This window comes from Carettochelys insculpta, chromosome 2, assembly GCF_033958435.1.
Source record: "Carettochelys insculpta isolate YL-2023 chromosome 2, ASM3395843v1, whole genome shotgun sequence".
Classification (NCBI taxonomy): Eukaryota; Metazoa; Chordata; order Testudines; family Carettochelyidae; genus Carettochelys; species Carettochelys insculpta.
In genome coordinates this window covers 40,667,778-40,687,697 of record NC_134138.1, presented here as the reverse complement: position 1 = coordinate 40,687,697, position 19,920 = coordinate 40,667,778, and the positions used below count along the sequence as shown (strand labels likewise).

At 42.6% G+C, this 19,920-nt stretch overlaps 1 protein-coding gene across 23 annotated transcripts in view; it reads left to right on the top strand.

The window, feature by feature from the left end:
* Positions 1-255: 255 nt before the first annotated feature.
* Positions 256-19,920, top strand: part of RIMS2 (regulating synaptic membrane exocytosis 2) — a 724,335-nt gene continuing 704,670 nt past the window's right edge. For all 23 annotated transcript variants that reach the window (XM_074986776.1, XM_074986775.1, XM_074986795.1 and 20 more), the window contains exon 1: positions 256-680. In XM_074986776.1, the coding sequence (XP_074842877.1) occupies positions 523-680 (158 nt within the window). In that variant the 5' untranslated portion in view covers positions 256-522. The remainder of the gene's footprint in view (positions 681-19,920) is intronic.

The window sequence follows — 19,920 nt, the reverse complement described above, 5'->3', positions numbered from 1 at the left end:
AGGCGGCGGCCGCCCGCGGCGCCCCCACCCAGCTCCCTCCATGGAGCGTGGGGTGGCACGATGAGCCGGCTCCCGCTGCCGGCGCCCGGGACTCGCCAGCTGCTCCGGGGCGGCGGGGCGCCTCTCTCACACACCTGCCGCCGGCCTCCAGGCCCCGGCTTCCGGGCGCCGCCGGGCTTCGCGTGAGCCGGCCGCGCTCCTTCTCCCGGGGCGACGCCCGCCCCCCGCTCCGTCTGGCCGCCCCTCCCCGCAGGCCTCCGGCCTGGCCGCTGCCCCCTCCCGAAGGCCTGGCTCCCTCTTCATTCCGCTTGGCCGCCTCGCTCCCTGCCCGCCTGCCTCCCCTGCGGAGCGGGCGCGTGTGCGAGGCCGGCTCCTGCTCGGCCCCCTCCCTGGGGCGCTGTTGATTCATCTGGCTGCCCATTGATCCGCGAGCGCTGACTTGTATGTGCGGCTCCCCGCGCCGGCGGCCGCCGCTCCCGCCAGCCCGGGCTCTCCAGGCGCGTGGCTGAGCGCCGCCAAAACATGTCGGCTCCTGTCGGGCCCCGGGGCGGCCCCGCGCCTCAGGCCCCGCCGGCGGAGATGCCCGACCTCAGCCACCTCACGGAGGAGGAGCGGAGGATCATCCTGGCCGTCATGGAGCGGCAGAAGAAGGAGGAAGAGAAGGAGCAGTCCGTGCTCAAGTAAGGGCGGCCCCCTCCTCCCCCACCCGCGCCGGGCCGGGCCGGCCCCGGAGCGAGCGGCCCTTGGGGGCTGGAGGCTGCCGGGCGGGTGCGGAGCTGGGGCAGGGAGGCCGCTCGGCTGTGGGGTTTGCTCCGTGTGCCCGGGGCCGGGCCCTCTTCCTCCTCCCCGCCCCGCGCTCCGGGGGAGGCGGCGGGCAGGGACTGGGGCTCGGTTCCCAACATGGCCGCGCGGGCAGGTGCTGCTGCTGTTCTAACCCGGCGCGGGCCAGGCCCAGGCCCAGGCAGCGGGGAGCCGCTGGAGACGGGGCGCGCGGGAGGCCGCGGGCTCGCTGCTGCCAGCGAGCCGGGCTCCGAGCGTGTGGGGCGGCCCCGCTGCCGCTCGCCCCCGCGTCTGGGGCCGGGGCCGGGGCCGGGGCCTAGGCTCTGACTGGCTCCAAGTGGGTTGGCCGGAGCCGCCATCTTCCTCTACCGGCGTCTCCCGCCCGCCCGCGGCTCTGCCTGGCCGAGCGCGCGTCTCCCCGGAGTGGGCGCTGAGCCCCCTGCGGCACCTGTGGGGCCCTAGTGCCTCGTCCCGGCCGCCGAGCACACGCCGGGCGGGGCCTGCGGGCTGTGAGGGGGAAGCACGTTTCCACCGCGGCCGGGTGACTTCAGCACCAGGGAGCTGTCCAGCCCGGCGGGAAGGCGGGGAGGGGGCGGTTCGCGGCCCTGCTGCCCTTCCCCTCTCCCCGTGGCCTGTGGGCTGGCGCGGCCTGCGCTCGGCTGCTGCCGCGGCCGGGGACGTGCCTCGCCGGGCTGCTCGGCTGTAGGGCATGTTCGCTGCGTGGCCGTGCAGCGTGACGTGCCGGGGCCACGGCCACGCCAGCTCTTTCTAGGAATCTTCCCTCCTTTCTCCCCGCAGGCGCCGGGGGAGGGATGCCGCGCAGTCGCTGGCGGGTTCTTGCGAGGCTGCTGGGTGGTAATCTGAAGCCGCACCGCTGTCCCATAGCTCTGCTTCCCGCCAGACGGGTGTAAATACTCACCAGGGCACCGCACTGGCCGCTCATGAGTTAAAGTACAAGATCGCACCAGGGTGTGCAGCACTGCCTGTGGAAATAGGCAAAGGCCCCAAAAGGGCAGCACAGTATTCCCACAGCACCAGTACTCAATGCAAAAGAGAGAGAACTGATGGCTGGTCTTCGACTGTTTCTTCAAAATCCATAGCTTAAAGCTATCTCTGGGCCTTAATGCTTGGCTGGAAGAGTGTATGTTCCACTCATTGTTTCATTAGAAATGTGCGAGTGAAAATTTAAGTTCTTGAAGTCGGAGAACTCCACTTCTTAACATTTTCCAGTGTCCCTCTGTTTTGAAAGCATTTTAAGTATGTTAACATTTTGAAGAACACTGGAGTGAATTAAACACTGGAAATCAAATTATGTATCTAATTTTTGTCATTCTAATTCTAAATAATCAAAAGTAATTTAGAGCATTAAATAGTTGATATGCTAATAGTTTATAATTCATACTCTTGTGACACCCATATTTTAAATTGATTAAAAGATGTTGTATTTCTGAATAGTATGGAAAATCAAAATAAAAGAATGCACATTTTTAACTTAAAATTATGTATGTTTTAAAACATTAACAAAACATAAAATTACAAGTTATCAGTCAGGTAAAAACTGCTGGTAACTTTGTTTTGGGTTCTATAATGGTTTTTAAAAATACATTTACAGTAAGAAAGAATATCACTATTTTACAGTGAATGAATGTTTAATTCTAAAATTTAAACATAGATTGTATTATGCATGTTTTAAATGTGATTGTGTCCTGTATGTACAAGGAGACACTTATTTTTTAGAAGTAAGGTTGTTACAAGGCTCAGAATTTTGTACGTGTTACAGTCAGGATAACTCCCAGTATTTTCAGAAAGGGAGAAATTCCAACTAACATCCAAGGGGGTTGAGTGTAAGGATTGTAAGTATAAACAGTTTTCCTGTTTTTTGAAATGTAAGTTTGTTTTATTATCGGAGAACACATTCAGCACAGAAGGAAGTTTGTGGGGGAAGAGAATGCATGCAGTTGCAAAACAAAGTAAGGTGATACCACACCCTCCACCAGAACTTTGAGATAAGCTGTATGCATTCTGTGAGGCTTAGTTTCTCATTTTTCACACTCAGACCTATTGCTCGTGCAGTGTCAATTTATACCAGCTGAAGAGTTGACCCAGCATCTTCCCATTAAGAAATGTTGTTACTTTAGTTTCAGCTTTTCTCTTGACTCAGCAGTGTATGGATGGTGTGGTGGAGGCCAAGAGTTGTGTGTAAGGAGCTGGAAAGACAGGGTTTCAAAATATGTCTGCATAGGATGGACCGAAACAACTATTTTACAGAAGTATTGTTACTAATGGGAATTATGTAGTGGATTAATAGTAATTTTCAGGATCCTGAGAATTTGATATGGTTCCATGTAAACAACTTACCAATGTTATTTTCTAAAGATATTGTTTTTATTTACTTTGTTTAATGTGAAATATGCACTGTTTATTCTAAGAATGTTCTTTTTTCTATATTTACTAGAAAAATACTGTTTATTGTAAAAAATACAGAAATACAGTTCTGCTCTTTTAGGTAAATATTTTTCAGTTTAATGTTCTTGACAGGTACATTCCCCAATTTCTAAAAAATCCCAAGAACATTAATACCACATATATCTAACTATTCTTATAATTATGATTCAGAGAGTCAGAGTCAAATTCTCCACTCCTCCTTCAAGTATAATTTCCATTGAAGGCAAACTTCTTTTGAAGTGAAATAGACTTGTGTCTGAATAACAAAGGCAGGCTGTGTCATTTAATTGAATGGAGATAAAACATAGGAGGGTAAAATTATTCTGGATACTCTGAGCAGTAACTTGAAGAGGTCTTGTGACAACATTCTTATTAGAGAATCAAGGGGGTAAGGACAGATTTCCTGTAAACTTTGGGGGAGCTTATGATGGCTCAATGTCAGTATGAGGGGCTAAGCCCTCTCTCCATACTGCTGCTCTTTTCCATTCCATTTCAGATCCTTGCACAGCGCCCATCATTGTGATATTTGAGCACCTTCCGGATGTTCATGAAATAATGTAACTGGTATTTGAGTCTTTGAGTATCTGCTAATCTCCCCCCCCCCCCCGGGGGGGGAGGGGGAAGCTGAGGTAGATGCTGTAGAGATTGAATCTGCAGGAGTTGATTTTGATAAGGTCAGTATGAACTCCTGCTGAGATTTGTTGGGAGCAGATGACATGTAAAGTGGCTGTTTACCAGATCTGCTTCCGTCTGGCAGGCTCTATCTTCTAAATGCACACAGCTGTAGCCAGGCAGTGTTCCTGTGGAGGAGGGGAAGCAGGATACTGTGCTGCTTCTACTAGGAGCCTCTCCTCTGGAAGCTTTGATATGACTGGAGTGGGGTTTCTGAATTTTTTTTTTATCCCACATTTGTTGACTGTTGATTTAGTTCAGTGCAAGAGTTGCTGCAGTTGGCTCCTTGTTAAGTCTGTGACCCTATAGTTAGCTCACTCTTGTAATATCCTGAATCAACTAAAGGTCTAAATTTGACATTCCTTGCTTTTGATGACTTGTGTTTCAACTTTTAGCTATTTAAACCTATGTTATTGTAATTTATTTGTAAGACATTTTATCTTTACTAAAATATAGAGTAATATTTTGATATTAGGCTGTCATTTTTAATCTGGAAAACTGCACATTTAAAAATGTTCTTTCCACAGGGGAAAAAATAAACATTTTGCAGAGATCTAGCAATAGTATTTGAATTAACAGGCAAAGTAAATGTAGTTGGGTAAAAAGATATAAAGCTTTTAAATTTAGGTAACTTGACAGAAAAGGCTTTTGAGCGATATTTAATGTACATAACATATTAACTCTAGATGCAGTAAATTTTACTTCTACCATTTATACAAGTTCATCTTTATTAAACTACAAAAATTTGATTTGAACTTCTGTTATTGTAGGGACTTTGTGTAGAATTTTCTAATTTTATCCATTTAAGCTTTCTATCAGATTTTCAGGTCATGTTGACTCTGTATAAATGAATTTATGTCTCCAGTCTTGTGAGGTCCTGAGTGTGCCCAAGTTTCCACTGATTTGGTTGATATTGAGGACACTTTGCAGGTTTAGGTTGTATATAAGAAAAAATGTGAATTAAGTTTCTGTATAAATCTGACTCTTGTGTGGAAGGGCTACTTGAATGGAATGCTCAGTGGGACTTCTTACATGGGGTAGTAAGGTGCCAATATTATTGTGTGACAAACTTGGGAGTGGTCCTTGAGGTACATATGTGCCTTTCCAGTTTATCTGCAGTTTCAACAGTGACTGGGAGCTATTTCAGGTGACCAGTCTGTTACGGTCTGTAAAACTAGGATAAAAAGTTGTTCTTTGTAAAACCAGCAGTAGCAGATTCTGAAAACATGTGCATTGCATAGCTTCAGCAATATACCATAATCCTATTTTATAAATAAGCTGAAATTGTGATGGTCATTCACATAGGCCATGTCTACACTTAGTAAAAACTTTGAAATGGCCACACTAATGGCCAGATCGAAGAATACTAATGAGCCACTGAAATGCATATTCAGTGCCTCATTAGCATGTCAGCAGCTGCGACACTTTGAAATTGCCATGTTTCGCTGTCGCCCAGCTTGTCTACACTGGGGTCCTTTTCAAAAGGACCCCGCTAACGTTGAATTCCCCTTATTCCTGTGAACTTCTTAACAGTCACTTCACCTCATCAAAATAAAAAACCCCACAGATGTGAAAATCATCTTCTTTGCCTCTGGGCTACCCATATCTACCACATCTTCCAATCCCTTGATTATTCCTAAACCCCATTTGGCACTATGGCTACATCTACACTTAGTAAAAACTTTGAAATGGCCATACTAATGGCCACATTGAAGAATAGTAATGAGGTGCTGAAATGCATATTCAGTGCCTCATTAGCATGCCAGCAGCTATGGCACTTCAAAAGTGCCACGTTTCGCTGCCGAGTGGCTCATCTACACTGGGGTCCTTTCGGAAGGACCCCTCAGCTTCGAAATCCCGAGTTCATAGGAATAAGGGGATTTCGAAGTTGGCAGGGTCCTTTCAAAAAGGACCCTGGTGTGGATGAGCCACGCGGCAGCGAAACGCAGCAATTTTGAAGTGCTGCAGCCACCGGCATGCTAATGAGGTGCTGAATATGCATTTGAGCACCTCATTAGTATTCGTCAATGTAAGTTTTTACTAAGTGTAGATATAGCCATAGTGCCAAATAGGGTTTAGGAATAATCAAGGGATTGGAAGATGTGGTAAATATGAATAGCCCAGAGGCAAAGAAGATGATTTTCACATCTGTGGGGTTTTTTATTTTGATGAGGTGAAGTGACTATTAAGGAGTTCAGAGAAGAAAAACTCTCTGTAGTCACAAGGAAAGTGTTCAATGGCAGGAATGATGTGACTGTGGAGAAGCAAAGGGAAAAATACTTTGGAGTTAGTGGTGTTGATGTGGAAGGAGATTGTTGCTTAAGAGTTCTAATCCTGATCTGCCAATTTGTGGGCTTCAGAGTTCTGTAAATTTTTTTTTGTGTTAACTGCTCTATAAAATATGATTAAAGCTACCCTGCCTCTCAGTGGTGCTATACAAATTGATTAGTTAGAATTTATATATTTTGAATATAAAACACTTAAATTTTCAGTGTTGTGGTTGTTGTTTATGTGTGTATATAGCGATAATTTTTTCTGTGTTTTTTCTGAAGTGCAAATTTGGGTTTGAGCAACAGTGTTTTTTTTTTTTAAACAAAAAAAGAGGAGCTGGTGTGCAGCCAGTTCCGTGTCCTCTCCTATCCCCCACTAGGGTTCCTGGGGCTGGGGCTCCCTGGTCCAGCCAGCTTCCAGCCACAGAGCTGTCGGGGATCACCCAGCCTGGTCGGGTCTCCACGGCTGGAACTGCTGGTGGGGCTCCACGCCCCAGTCGGGCTCCCAGCTGAGGGGCTGGTGGGGTTCTCCCACCTCCTGGCCAGGAATCCTAGCTGGGGCTGCCGAGGTGCTGGTACATTGTACCGGGCTGCACCACCACAAAAAAAAAAAAAAGCGCTGGGTGTGAGGGATTCAGCATTTGTAAGATGATGAAACTCTTGAGGGCTCAATGGTGTGAGTAATCCCAGCCTAAGTTTTGTTGCCAAAGTGAGGGAGAAGTGTAGAATAAGGATCCTTTGGTTCAAGCATGCATCAGACTTCCTGAGGGGCAACCAATGAGAGCAGAGTGTTGCCTCTGGTAGAATCTGACTTTTCCTTGGTGCCTCTAAAGATCTTGAGTTGAATGTGAGCAATGCCTGAAATATGGTTGTTGTCATGCAGCTTCCTTTTATGAGTTGGGATTTCGAGCCCTGTGAGCGCAGGCTTGCTCTGTCATATTTTAAAATAAAGAGGGCTTTTCCCATTCCACCACTGAAGAGGCTTTCCCTCAAATGGGCGGTCCTGACTTTTTATCTGAATCTCTGTAGGCATTCCAGAGGACTGAAGCCAGGACAACTTCCTCCTGCCTGTTTCAGTAGCGGTGGTGTGCCTTGGTGTATCATGTATCACGTATCTAGTGCAGTCTTCTGAGATGTTTGAACAATTAGTTGGCTGTAAAATATCAGCAACTCTTGCTGTTCCTGGAGTAATTTATGAACAAAATCAGACAATTTGCCCCAAATTAAAAAGCACTTGATAAATTGCTTTTTTCATTTGACAGTTTGCTGAAAAGATAGTTTCATGGGATCTTTTTTCTTTAGGGGGATTTTATTGGACTTTGCTATTTTATTATCTCCTGTACTGCTTGCATAGCAAAATAGCCTGATGCAGGATGAGAGTTAGTGTTCAAATCCTTTGGATGGACTTGATATTTTGTTTGCTGTGTTAGAGGCAGTTGAGATAGAAGCAGATCTATGCCAGATGGTTTTGGCGGGTTACAGCAGGCCATTGTTTATTGGCATGACTAATTTCCCTGGTGTTAGCTAATGCAATATGTTTAAGAGCTTGTGGTGTTTTTCTTGAATAGCCTCCAGGGGAACATCTAAGATTTCTACCATGCACTTTAAGTACTTGAAAACTTGATTCATCTGCAAAGAGAGATGTAGGTGGATTTTCTGTCTCACCAGCAGATTGGGATGTTGAAGATGGGACTGAATGGATTCTCTTTCTTGGGAATATTCTTCCCTCACCATTTTTTCCCCTAAAATATATGTGATAGGATTTATTTTGAGGAAATTCTATGGCTTGTGTTATACTGGAGATCAGACTAGATGCTCAGAATGGTCCCTTCTGCTCTTGGAATCTATTAAATAATTGTATTTTTGAACTAAATAATAACTTAGGACTGTAGTCAACATTTCTTATTCAGGTAGTATTTCCATGATTTCATTGTGTGTTTTGTTGATTGGACCATGAAGTTTGGAGCATACAGGTGTTACATTGCTTGTTGCTTTGTTTTTGCTTACTTATGCTGTACAGCATATGTATAGTAAAGATGACTTTAAGAATAGTATCTTAAAACAGTGGAAAATAGTAAGTATAATCAAATATAGGAGGAAGAAACTTCAGTGAGGAAGGATCTGACATTATTTTCTCACGTTTTTGCTTTTTTTCCCCCATCTTCCCCTTCTTTGCTGTTTGATTCTACCACTTGCCTTTGCCACCTCTTCCACCTTTCCATTTTCTAGCTCCCTTTTGGATGATGGATAAATAATAACAATAGTAAGGTTACTTTCTGTCAGTGGCTTAGCAGAATGTGTTTGTAGATAAGGCAGACTCCAAAGAAGTAGTATTGAATTGGAATAGGTTGTGGATTTTCCCTCTCTATTCAGTGTTGGGGAAGCTAGTACTGGAAAAATGTGTACAGTTCTGATACCCACATTTTAAGTTGAAAAATTGGAGAGGTAAAGAAAAAAATCACAACAATTATTTGAGGACAATAGCATATGCCTTACAATGAGAGATTTAAGCATTAAATCTATTTAGTTTATCAAAGAGAAGATGGATAGGTGCTTGATGAGAGTACGTACCTTTGCATGAGGAAAAAAACAGGAGGTAAAGGGCTTTTTATTCCTGTAGAAAAAGGCAGAACAAGAACAAACAGCTGGAAGCTGAAACCACACAAATTCCAATGAAAAATAAGGTACACATTTTTAATAGTGAGGATGATTAACCATAGAAACAAAATACCGAGGGAAGTGATAGATACTCTATCATGTAATGTCTTCACATTAAGACTAGGTGTAACTTTCTGTAAGTTATGTGTTAGTCAAACACAGGTTATTGGGCTCAATAGAGGGATAACTGGGTGAAATTCATGGCCTGTGATATATAGGAGGCCAGACTACTTGATTTGCTGGATTTTTTCAGCCCTAAACTCTACAAATCTGGCTGTGGCCACACTAGCCCCTCCTTTGAGAGAGGCCATGGTAATGAGGCACTTTGGCAGAATATGCAGTGCCTCATTAGCATAATGACAGCCGCACGTACTTTGAAAGTGCCGCTTTTGAAATGTATGCTGCCTGTGTAGCCAGGCACCTTTAGAAATGACCCCCCTGACTGAGAAAGCACCTTCTTCCCATTTGGAACCCTGGGGAAGCAGCAGCTGCAGGTGCTCCGGATCCTGAGCCCTGGGTAAGTGGCAGCCGCGGGAGCTCCGGGCCCTGAGCCCCAGGGATGTGGCAGCCGTTGCTGCTCCATCACCAGCCCCTCAGGGCCTAAATGTGGGACAATTCATCCCTTTTAAAAATACGGGACCATCCCACCAAATAGGACGTTTGATCATCCTAGACAAAACTCCTGACAGCGGGACTCCCAGAATGTCCAGACTGTCTTTCTGTCGACAGAATCCGCCAAGAGAGGTGTTCTGCCTCATTGGGGAGTGGCAGAATGCTGTAGACAGACGGGCCGTGTTCTGTCGATTTACTGTCGACAGAATGCCTTGGAAATTTGGATTCTACACATGTTTTGTTGATAGAACTCTGTAGTGTGGACGTAGCCTATGTTAACAGCCACTTTCTTGCTTGTCTTTAATACTGGTAAAGGCTATTTGAGGAAATTAGGAGTTGGTTTTGAAGAAGAAGCTAGCTTATACTGAGGTGAGGGGAAAAAGTACTTCTCTGCCATCTTTCTGCTTCCCTGATTCTAGGGCCAGCTTCAGGCTGCAACAGCACTGATGTAATTTAGAGCCATTTCTGAGCTCTGTGGCTGCGGTGGCAAACCATCTGGGAGAGAAAGGGAAAAAATGATAAAACAAAAACAGTACTCGCAGTGAGTGGTTACTTCAGATACTAACTTTTCTGTATATCTTTATGTGGATAGCTCTCAGCAGAGATTACACTCTAAGAGCAGATCTGCTGGTGGGAGTGCAGTTCTCTAGGTAAGAAAAGACCAGAATCAGTACTAAGGTCAGTTTGAGTATTCATTCATTCGTGCCATGCTGATTAGCGTAGGGGGTCATGGCCCTCCACCCATGTCTATTATGAGTGTTCTGGAGCATCTCCACAGTACTGTGGCAATGCAACCATGAAGTGATACTATCCAATATTTTCTCAAGTTGTTTACCTCGTCCTCGCTTTCCATTATATTTTCCTGTTGTCACTAAATTTTCAAGTGCAGACTTTCTAATTATATGGCCTATAAATTTTGCCTGCCTTGTTCTTATCCTATTTAAGGCCATGTCTACACTAGCCCCAAACTTCAAAATGGCCACGTAAATGGCCATTTCAAAGTTTACTAATGAAGCGCTGAAATACATATTCAGCACCTCATTAGCATGCGGGTGGCTGCGGTGCTTCGAAATTGACGTGGCTCACCACCGCATGGCTCGTCCTGAAGGGGCTCCTTTTCAAAAGGACCCTGCCTACTTCAAAGTCCCCTTATTCCCATGAGCAGATCTGCTCATGGGAATAAGGGGACTTCGAAATAGGCGGGGTCCTTTCGAAAAGGAGCCCCATCTGGATGAGCTGCGCGGCGATGAGCCGTGTCAATTTCGAAGCACCGCGGCCGCCCGCATGCTAATGAAACGCTGAATATGCATTTCAGTGCTTCATTAGTAAACTCGAAATGGCCATTTGAATGGCCATTTTGAAGTTTGGGGCTAGTGTAGACGTAGCCTACCAGTGTTCTTTTGCTGTTGGCTTCATTTAAGACAGACTCATTCGTCCTTTTGGTCGTCCATGAGATGCAAACCATCCTTCTTAAAAATGACGTTTCTGTGGCTTTGATATACTTCTCAACTTGTTTATTGATAGTCCATGATTCACATCCATACGTGAGGACTGGTTCTACATAACATCACAGCACTCTTTTCCTAATCTCCAATGATCAAGATCTGTTTGTGAGAATGCTTCTCATTTTCTGAAATGCTGCTTTTGCTTGAGCGATTCTGCATTTCACTTCAGTTAAACACCCACCATCGGATGTGATATAGGATCCTAAGTACTTGAATTTAGTCACTTGATGAAGAACTATTCCATTTGTTAGTACCTTACATGTTGGCAGTACCTTCATCTTCTTAATAACCATTACTTCTGTCTTCGAGATGTTCAGCTTGAGTCCCTTCAGCTCGCTTTCTTTATAGACAACGTTAACCAGTTCCTGAAGATCTTTTTCACTTTCTGCTATTAAAACAGTATCATCTGCATACCTCAGGTTGTTGATGTTACATCCTCCAATGTTTAATCCTGGCAGACCTATTTTGCGCATTATTCTTTCACTGTACAAGTTAAAGAGATCAGGTGAAAGAAAACAACCTTGTCTCACTCCTCATTTTATCTTCACATATCTACATATTTTCCGACCCTGCTGGCTGCTGTCTGTTCCCAGTAGATGTTTTTAATTATTTTCAAATCCTTCCCATCCATATCCAGTTTGTCCAACTGTTTCATCATTTCTTCATATTTTACTCTGTTGAATGCTTTCTCATAGTCGATGAAGCACAAATATATGTCCTTTTGAACTTCCAGTGCTCTTTTGATTAATGATATTAAAATCTAGATTGCGTACCTCTATCTTTCACAAATCCATGTTGTTCATCAGAGATCTCAGACTGTATTTGATTTTGAATCCGGTTCATAATAATCTTTAAAAGAATTTTTGGTTTGAGTATTACATTTAAAAAAAACTAGTTGACATGCAGGCAAAGGAATTTTATTTAAAATTGTTTAATCTTGTTTGGTTTATCATAGGTAATATAAACGGTTTATAACTGGGTAAAAATGAGTAATCTTAACTAATGCTTACAAAACAAAAATTAATCTGGTTACTTAAAAGAAACCCTTAAAAGAGCAGTCTTCAGATGAGCAAGTTAATGAATATTAAAAATCTTCAGATGATCTCTTGCAACTTCTGTTTACCAAGGTTAGCTTGTCTCTTTTCCAGCAATAAGCAGTGTAAACAATCTAGTGTTTAACAAGAAAACCTGTTAGCATCTTAAATTACAATAGCATTTCAATATTCCCTTAAAACTGTTACAACAATTCAAATCTAATCCACTGATGGTGCTTTTGCAAACTTCGTTTCGTCAGTGATCTTGAAGTCTTTGTAATGTCACTATCTTGTGGCTATGCTACACGGGAAAGCTGTTTTGTTTTGTAGCTTCTTTGTCGCTTGTGAATACTTCTTGCAGCCTTTGCTGTTTGCTTACTTGCAGATGCTCTGTGTTGAAGTTGTGATGAAATGCACAGGCAGAGATGTGAATGTAAAAATTAGGATATCATATATGCGTGAAGGTACGTAAAGGCTTAGGAAAATGAGAGCGCAAGAGTTTGGAGAAATTTGTTATTGTTCTCTTCCATGGTTTCATTGAAGATGGAAAACACACTTCTCTCAGAGGCTTGGCTATATTTAAATATCAGCTGCTGTCTAGGGTGGCCGTATTTCCCTATGTGAAATGCAGGACACCTGGTAAAATTGCTTGGAGTTGAGCGAGTTCTGATGGAATGCCGTTGAACTATATATTGCAAACATTAAAAGTAAAGTTAAGCTGACTGAGCACCTATTTAAAAGATATACTGCATTATTATAACAAAAAATATATATAGGTAAGTTGACTTGTGAAATGATACCACTTGTTGGAGGGGCATTGCTAATAATTTGTTTCACATATAATACAGGCTGCAGATTCATGGATCTAAATATGCCAGAAGTTGAGACATTTTCTCAGCATTGTTATCTTCTGAAGGCTGTTTATATGCACTACAAGAGCACTGTCAGAGAAATATTCTGTTACCTATGACCGTAATAGATAAGATTTTGAAAATAATAACTGTAATTACATATTAAGGAATGTAGGGGGAATCTGTTGTAATGAAACTTTAAAATGACCCTCTCAGCATATTTGAAAAAAAAAGTTAAATTTTTCCATAGTATCTCATGTTACAGATCTCTGTGGAAAGGGAAATGGGAGGGCATAATTGATCACAAGCTAAATACCCAGCATCTGCTCCACTGGTGACCACCCAGCTGGGGCTGGCGGAGCAAGGCCAGTAGCCACAGGGCTGGGGGCTGGCTGCCAGGCCAGGGCCAGCAACCACGGGGCCAGTTGCCTGGCTGGCGGCAGGGATATTGGAGGCGGAGGACTGGCAGCCCAGTCACTGGCAGCGGCTGTGGAGCTGGGGCTTGGCTGCCTGGCTGGCAACAGTGGGGTTGGGGGCTAGCTGCCCAGTCATTGGCAACGGCCATGGAGCTGGGGGCCAGAAGCGGGGTTGTGGGCCAGGAACTGACTGCCTGGCCAGGCTTGGTGGCAGTGGGCCAGTGGAGCTGGGTCAGCAACTCCACTCCAGATAATAATGCTTATACTGTACTTACTTCCTTGCTTTCAGGGGACTGGACCAGAAGACCTATTGTGGTCCCTTCCAGGTCTACAATTCTGTGATTTTGGCCAGATTACGTCTTCCAGATTCAAAGAAGTGCATGACAGAAAAGCTGAGAGTGAAGGGATGGAAATTTTATGGCTTGGTACTTGGCTTTCCAGCACAAATTTATAGAGGGTACTCTGCAGGCATTTAGACAGAAAGGAGAGCTAAGTGGTTAGAGCATTGGCCTTGTAAACCGATGTCTGTGAGTTGAATCCTTGAGGGTGCTCTTCAAGGTTCTGGGGCAGGTTAGTTTGAAAAAGAAAAAGAAAAAGAAAGAAAAAAGTCTGTGAGGAATGCAGATAGGTTCTGCTGTGAGTGTAGGGGACTGGACTGTTCCTTTGAGTTCTAGGGGATATGTATAGAATTTCAGGACAGAGTTCAGAAATAATGCTCTAATATACTGGAGACTGCATCTCCTGACCCAGCAGTGGCAATTGAGGCATCTCTTCTGTGCAGATTCTTCCTGTAACAGACAAAAATAGTCAGAATTTACAGATGGGCTTCTGCAGGTGGTCATAAGTGAGTGGAATATGGAGAGACGATAGTATTTTGGCAGCATATATTTGTGCCTATTCAGATATCTTTTGGCAGGATGGTGGATATGGCTCTTGACAACTCCATATTGTACTTCTTTATGTATGTTTTCCACATTGTTTACTGTGGTATGTCTAAAACATGCTGTTAGTTAAATATCTGAAAAATAGTCACAAATACAGATATTCTGTTAGATGAAACAGATCTTAAATTCAGATGTATGTTTGCCAAGAAAGGAAATCAATTCTCTTGTCTGATAATTTAATTAATGATTAATAATGCTAGGTAAAGGCATTTTCTATATAACAGGATACATTTTGAGAGTTAATAATGAGTAGTTTTGCATTTGTAGCAGGAATTCCACTGGTTTGTTACAAATGAAGAATATTGCGTATCCTCCCCAAATGTGCAACATTTATTCTTTGAATATAGCATGCATTACATTAATACAAAATACAAATTAATTAATGAGTTAAAAATCAACTAAACAGTGGCTGTTTTAATAAATTGAACAAGAAGTCCTGTGACACCTTATAGATTAACAGATGCTTTGGAGCATAAGCTTGGGCAAAGACCTGCTTCAGCAGATGCATGACCCTCTTCTGGAACCCACACTCACGTATCTGACAAAGCGGGTCTTTGCCCACGAAAGCTTATGCTCCAAAATATCTGTTGGTCTATAAGATGCCACAGGACTTATTAGCAACGAAGGGTCCTGTGGCACCTTATAGACTAACAGAAAAGTTTTGAGCATGAGCTTTCGTGAGCGCAGACTCACTTCATCAGATGCATCTGATGAAGTGAGTCTGTGCTCATGAAAGCTCATGCTCAAAACTTTTCTGTTAGTCTATAAGGTGCCACAGGACCCTTCTTTGCTGTTACAGATCCAGACTAACACGGATACCCCTCCGATACAGGACTTATTGTTCTTTTTGATGATAAAGACTAACTCGGCTACCCCTTGGATACTTAATAAATTGAGCATTGTTAGCACTTTTTTGGTCCCAAACAAAAAACACAATAACACAGACTTGCACACTTCCCATAAAAATACAACGCATTGAAATCACATGCATTTCAAGAAGTTTCCGTAGGGTTGTTCATTTTTTGCCATTCTTGGTAACAGGTGTTTCTCCTTGAACAGAGTTTGAAGAATAACATTCTGTTATAGTGAAATCCATGAAGATTTCCTCCTTCAAAATAGCTGCCTTATCATATTGCTCTGAATGAGAGTAAGGGTAATAAGTTGTTGGTAAAGATGCCTTCTTTTAATATGGTGACATCCCCCTCCCCTTGTTCCCGTGGGGAGAACAGCCAAGGAAAGCCTGCTTTCAGGGAAGATGGTGAGTCCTGACACCGTGAGGGACAAAAAAAAAATCTATTTTGCCTTTAGTACTCAGTTTAATCTAAACTTAGATATTTATGTATTAGTCATAATTATAAGAATGAAAAAGCAGTCAAGTAGCACTTTAAAGACTAACAAAATAATTTATTAGGTGAGCTTTCGTGGGACAGACCCACTTCTTCAGACCATAGCCAACCCAGAACAGACTCAATATTTAAGACGCAGAGACCAAAAACAGTAATCAAGGAGGACAAATCAGAAAAAAATGATAAAGGTGAGCAAATCAGAGAGTAGAGGGATAGAAGGGGGGCGGGGGAGGTCAAGAATTAGATTAAGCCAAGTATGCAAACGAGCCGCTATAGTGACTCAGAAAATTCCCATCCCAGTTCAAACCACATGTTAATGTGTCAAATTTGAATATAAAAGACAGCTTGGCTGTCTCCCCTTCAATAGTGGTGTGAAAATTTTTCTTCAGTAACACGCAAACTCTTAAGTCATTAACAGAATGGCCCAGTCCTTCATAATGATAAGATTATTGCATGGTGTCGTTACTTTGTGCAATTGAATTTGGGTGCTTTACTTGTCTTTCTGTACTTTCTAACATGTTGGGACCTTTACTTTTAACCTTAATTCTGAATTTCCTGGGTTTGTAGTGGTTATTTTGGTGATAATTAAACACCCATTCCGTGTTTCTGCCCTTAAGTTGTTGATACATATTTCAGCCTTAGCTCCAGTTTAATGCAGTTTTGTATCTAAAAATCTGAGGTGATAGTGTAACAAACAAGGTAGGGATGGTGGGGCCAACAGCCACCATGGGCCCCGAGGCAAAGTGGGAGAGGGCACAGTTTTGTGCCCTAGAAGGGGTGAGGCAAAGGGCAAAAGGGGCAGAGTGTAGGGCAGTTGGTTCTTAGAGCTGCTCAGATCACCATGCGGGCCTATCTGCCCTTAGAGCAGTGCGGAGTCATGCATTCGCACTGCTGCAACATTTCAAAGGTTAGCGTTATTGTTGAAGTCTTGCCTGTCGGTCTGAGTGTACATTGCCCTTTAATTCATAATTCATTTTTTCACTGTTTTAACATGTTAAAAATTGTCCAAGTGAAAACTTATTAAATGTATAATATGACATTAATTATTAAAATATGCATTGCTATTTTTTGGTAGGGACTAATGTTGCTGCTTACTACCTTAAAATTCCTCGCACACATTATCCCATTTCACAGGTAAGTAAATTGAAATACGGAATGGTAAAGTGATTGATATTAAAATTATCAGAAAATATGATATGGATAATATTAGTTTAGGCTCACTTTTTCAAAACTGACCTCTAATTTTAAAGGAAGTTAAAGCAGAGAGATTAGCAGAACCATCAGGTTACTTTAGTTACATTATTCTGGGAGGACTGTATCTATACAGGTAGAGTAATAGGCATGACATGAGAGAAACATTCTCCTTTTCCTGCAAGGCACGTGGGGGAGGTATAGCTCAGTGGTTTGAGCATTGGCCTGCTAAACCCAGGCTTGTGAGTTCAGTTGTTGAGGAGGTCATTTGAGAGTAAATAGATTTAAAAAAGAAAAATCTGTTGAGGTGGTGCTTGGTCCTGCCAAGAGGGCAGGGGACCAGACTCACTGACTTCCCAAGGTCCCTTCCAGCTCTATGAGATGTGTGTACCTGCCAACATTCACAGAGAGTGAATCCATGCTGCAGATTATTTAGCGCAGTGGTTTTGAATCTTTTTGAGGCCATGATACCAATTTGGGCTGCTCATATTTGTGTGATGCCTCTTCCCCAGGCTTCAAGCACTGGTAATGATTAGTCGTGCTAAACTGAGGAAAGCTGAGGCCAGAATCTTTTATAGTTTATTCTAATTTTTAGTGCTTAATTTAAGATACTTGTGGCCTGATCTACAGAGATGCTAAAGTTAGTGAAAAATTTCATTCGCTGAAAAGTTAGACTGGCAAAAGGAAAAATGAAAACCCCCACTAACAACTTCCAAACTAAACAAATTGAACAACCCCAGCAAAACCACAAGCCCATGGAAAATAGGGCGGTTGGGGGGAGAGGTGGGGCAGGAGGCAGGAGCCCTCACCATAATTAATTTTTTTGCAGTGAATGCAAAATGGGAAAGAGAATCTAAAATTTAAAACTTTTCATAGAAATGTTGTGAGAATGTTGTGAGAAATTAAAATAAGACTGTTTTGTTTTGAGTCCTGTGAATCAGAAACAATGTATTTTTTCCATGTTTTGACCATATCTAGAACTGAGGACTTACATCTTCCATTGGCTTAAGTTGGGGCACGTGGGTGCATAGCATCTGTGAAAAATCAAAGATTTTAACTTGGGCACCCCAGTTTAGAGGCAATTTTGAAAATGTTGGTCTGGATTCAGCATGGCATAGGGTTGTGTGTACCTCTTTAGGCAATTGAGTGGTCTCTTGCATGTCATGCCTCTTGTGTAGTGTCATGAATTTTCATCTTTTTCCTTACTCATAATTTATCCACTATGCAATTGCTAAAGTTGTTGTCATTTCTAAAGTTCCAGTTATGTGGCCATCCTCTGTACTTTTGACTGTTGTGATTTGGAAATCACTACCCTTTAAAAGAGATCATAATGTGATTCTGTTTTTTAGAGGCACTGATAACTTCGCATCTTCTTTCTTGTAGGCTCAAATTAAAACATCTCATTCTCTTATTGTCAAAGCAATCTTAACTTCCAGTGTCTCACCCATTTCCTTTAAGTGAGGTAAATGCAAGCAAATAAAAAACCAACAAAAACACCTGTACAATGATTTTTATAAACATAAAATCCAAATCCTTATTGAAGAATTGACTATTTTAGAGAATTGTAGTACTGTATAAAGTTATGTTTCCATAAGCAACTATAATAGTCATTTCTTGGGGGAACAGCATCTCTCTACTTCATACATGCAACATCCTCTTCTCCCTCTGTGTTGCACATTACTAATTAATGTGGTGTGTAGATATGCCTAAGTGTTCATAGTAATGTTACAGTTCCTGAAGGTTAACATAAAACTCCTAGATTTCTGTGCCTAAATTCTGTGGAGGTCAACAAAATGTAGTGGTTAATTTCCCCCATTTAAAATATGTAGAGGTATTGATATTCAAATACCTATGTGTATTTCAGTGCTTAGGAAGTGAAAAATGTTAGGCTATGTCCACTTGGCAATTGCTATTTCGGGATACAAATGTATCCTAGAACAGCAACACCATGGCTTTTCCCTACACTTGAAATAGTGCTGCTGTTTTGAGCATGGTACTCCAGTTCCGGTCCTCCTCACCATGCAAGGGGTAGTGGAACATTCAGAATAAGAAATTTTGAAATAATTTGCATATTGCAAATTGCATAAACTATTTTGAAAACAGCTCGCCGTGTAGACGCAACCTGAGGATCTTAGTTTGACATGCATCTAGAATGATGTTTTTTTTTGTTTATCCTCCTTATCTGTCCTCTTGTATGAGTACTGCAATCCCCCTTGTTGTTGTTTGGCCTTAATACTGACTTCCTTTCCACCATCTGCCTGCATGAAGTTGTCCCAAACTCGTGCCACTAAAGTCTTCTACCTCTTTCCCCATACTTTGAATTACTCAATAAACTTCCTGCGCTTTATAATAGCTGATTCAATCAACTTGTCTTCCCCTGTGAATTCAATAATCTTGCCCCAGACCCTCTCTCTGCACTCACTTCTCTCTACTCCCACTCAGATCACCATCACCTCTCTGCCCTTCTACATTAACCCATACCTGTACATCTTACCGTCTCCTCTGCATTCTTTTTCCACACTTCTTTGTGTTTTCTCTTACATTGTTATATCACTTGGAACAGTTTCTCTGTCCTTTGCCAAGTCTCTTCTCTTACTTAATTTCCCTGTAAAACCAACTAATTCATCCTTCCTCATCAAAAATCTCCACAACTTGCCTATTCTGGATTGTTATTTTACGTTTGATTTCAATTAGATTGTAATTGTTTGAGCCCGTGTAACATCTTACTGAAGTTCACAAACACATATGGCACTTTACAGTACTATAATAATACTTAATAATTATCTCCTACAAATGGCTCTTTACTGAGTAGGTTTTCCTCATGATAATCCAGGTAACATTTTCAAGTTTGGGTAGGTATTGAAAGCATTTCTGAAAATTTGATCCCACATGGCCTGGAAATATGAGTATGGGATATAAATCGTTGTTGTAAAAGAAAACAGGTTTGCTCAGATGGCAAAATATTTGGAGAGGGGAGAGCTGACTGTGAAGCAAATTGAATACGCTGCGCTGGAGATTTCCACCTAATTACCTATGGATTCAAGTACCTTTGGTGAGATCTGAGTTACAAGGAACAAAATACATGTGTCTACAAAAGGTCCAATGTGCAGTAGCATTGCACATGAGTTCTAGTATTTTTTTCACAGGTTGTTTAAGGACTGAAGGGGTATGTTTATTGATTGAAATAATGAGGGAT